This window comes from Microtus ochrogaster, chromosome 15 (assembly GCF_000317375.1).
Source record: "Microtus ochrogaster isolate Prairie Vole_2 chromosome 15, MicOch1.0, whole genome shotgun sequence".
Lineage (NCBI taxonomy): Eukaryota > Metazoa > Chordata > Mammalia > Rodentia > Cricetidae > Microtus > Microtus ochrogaster.
This window is the reverse complement of record NC_022017.1, coordinates 11,569,902-11,572,088: the sequence shown is the minus strand read 5'-3', so window position 1 is coordinate 11,572,088 and position 2,187 is coordinate 11,569,902. Positions and strand designations below refer to the sequence as shown.

General features: G+C 51.0%; 1 protein-coding gene across 4 annotated transcripts in view; it reads left to right on the top strand.

The window, feature by feature from the left end:
• The window catches only part of LOC101983149 (zinc finger protein 250), a 16,067-nt gene extending 14,143 nt beyond the window's left edge, over nucleotides 1–1,924 (top strand). For all 4 annotated transcript variants that reach the window (XM_026782569.1, XM_005354136.3, XM_026782570.1 and 1 more), the window contains one exon: nucleotides 211–1,924. In XM_026782569.1, the coding sequence (XP_026638370.1) occupies nucleotides 211–1,535 (1,325 nt within the window). In that variant the 3' untranslated portion in view covers nucleotides 1,536–1,924. The remainder of the gene's footprint in view (nucleotides 1–210) is intronic.
• Nucleotides 1,925–2,187: the final 263 nt, after the last annotated feature.

Below are 2,187 nucleotides of genomic sequence, written 5' to 3'. Positions count from 1 at the left end.
ACAAAATAATAGAGGTAAGCATGGTTTATTGATAGCAGCACTTTCTTGGGCTGTGGTGGGCTCTGCTTGCTAGAGGCAAGTGCTCTCACTTAAGTACTGAATTCACAGTCCTCCTGCCTCAGCCTCTCAAGCGCTGGGATTACAGGCATGTACCACCCATCCACTACCCCGGGGAGTGTTAACCTTTTCATTTTGTATTTGTTGTTTCAGAATGGAAAACCAAGGAAGAAAACCAAAACACAAACTTGAACTTACAGCCATTAATCTCAGACGAAAAAGCAGTGATTCTGGGGGAAACATCGTTGAAGGAGACTAATGAAGAACATTGCAAAACAGAGCAGAACATCCGCCCAAATCCAGCCCCTGTTGGCCCCCATACTGCCCAGGTATCAAGTCCTAATGTCCCACTTGCTCGACACCAGGTGGCTCCTAGCGGAGAGAGACCCTATATATGCATCGAGTGTGGAAAATGCTTTGGTCGGAGCTCTCACCTCCTCCAGCACCAGCGAATACACACTGGTGAGAAGCCCTATGTCTGCCATGTGTGTGGGAAGGCCTTCAGCCAGAGCTCTGTCCTCAGCAAGCACAGGCGGATCCACACCGGTGAAAAGCCCTACGAGTGCAATGAATGTGGGAAAGCCTTTAGAGTGAGCTCGGACCTTGCCCAGCACCACAAGATCCACACGGGAGAGAAGCCTCACGAGTGTCTAGAGTGTGGGAAGGCGTTCACTCAGCTCTCCCACCTCATCCAGCACCAGCGGATCCACACGGGGGAGAGGCCCTATGTGTGCCCCTTGTGCGGGAAAGCCTTCAACCACAGTACTGTCCTGCGGAGCCACCAGAGGGTGCACACTGGAGAGAAGCCTCATGGGTGCAGCGAGTGTGGGAAGACATTCAGCGTGAAGAGAACGCTGCTGCAGCACCAGCGGGTCCACACCGGCGAGAAACCCTACACGTGTAGTGAGTGTGGCAAGGCCTTCAGTGACCGCTCGGTGCTCATCCAGCATCACAACGTGCACACCGGGGAAAAGCCGTACGAGTGCAGTGAGTGCGGCAAGACCTTTAGCCACCGCTCCACCCTAATGAACCACGAGAGGATTCACACGGAGGAGAAGCCCTATGCGTGCTACGAGTGTGGGAAGGCCTTCGTTCAGCACTCGCACCTCATCCAGCACCTCCGGGTTCACACCGGGGAGAAACCCTACGTGTGCGGCGAATGCGGGCATGCTTTCAGTGCGCGCAGGTCTCTGATCCAACACGAGAGAATCCACACCGGCGAGAAGCCCTTTCAGTGCACAGAGTGTGGCAAAGCCTTCAGCCTGAAAGCAACTCTCATCGTGCACCTGAGGACCCACACCGGCGAGAAGCCGTACGAGTGCAATCGCTGCGGCAAGGCCTTCAGCCAGTACTCGGTGCTCATCCAACACCAGCGGATCCACACGGGAGAGAAACCCTATGAGTGTGGGGAGTGTGGGCGTGCCTTCAACCAGCACGGGCACCTGATCCAGCACCAGAAAGTACACAAGAAGCTGTGACCCATGGCGGTCAGAAGCCCAACTTAGAACCTGCACAATACATGAACAGCTTTCCTCCCAGTTCTGGTAAATCTGCAGGACCTTTCCTTGGTGGCTCAATGTCACAATTCCTTTTCCTTCTAGAGAAAAACATTCTACTGGTGTTACCTTTTTTCCCTGACCATCTTGAGGTTATAGTGGAGAATCCTATCATTGTGGATAATGGTAAGGTTAGCCATAATTCTGCCTTTGATTATTTGACATGAATCAGTTTATTGAAGCAACTGAAAAGACAGACTATATTGACATTTCAAATGGAGTTGTCTTACAAGCTTCATGCCTTTCCTAAATACATCTGGTCATTCAAATGTATTTAAATTTAGAATGTTGGACTATTTTCAGTTACCTTTTTTATGGGGGGGGGGGGCTACTTTGAAAGGTCTTTGTGTAGCCATGGCAATCCTGGAACTCTGTAGACCAGACTGACCTCAAACTCAGAGATCCACATGCCTCTGCCTCCCTACTGCTGGGGTTAAAGACGTATGCCAGCACCACCCAGCTTATTTTTGGTATTTATTAAATACTTAAGTACTATGTGTATAAAGTATCATTTTAAAAAATTCTTGAGGCCGGGCGGTGGTGGCGCACGCCTTTAATCCCAGCACTTGGGAGG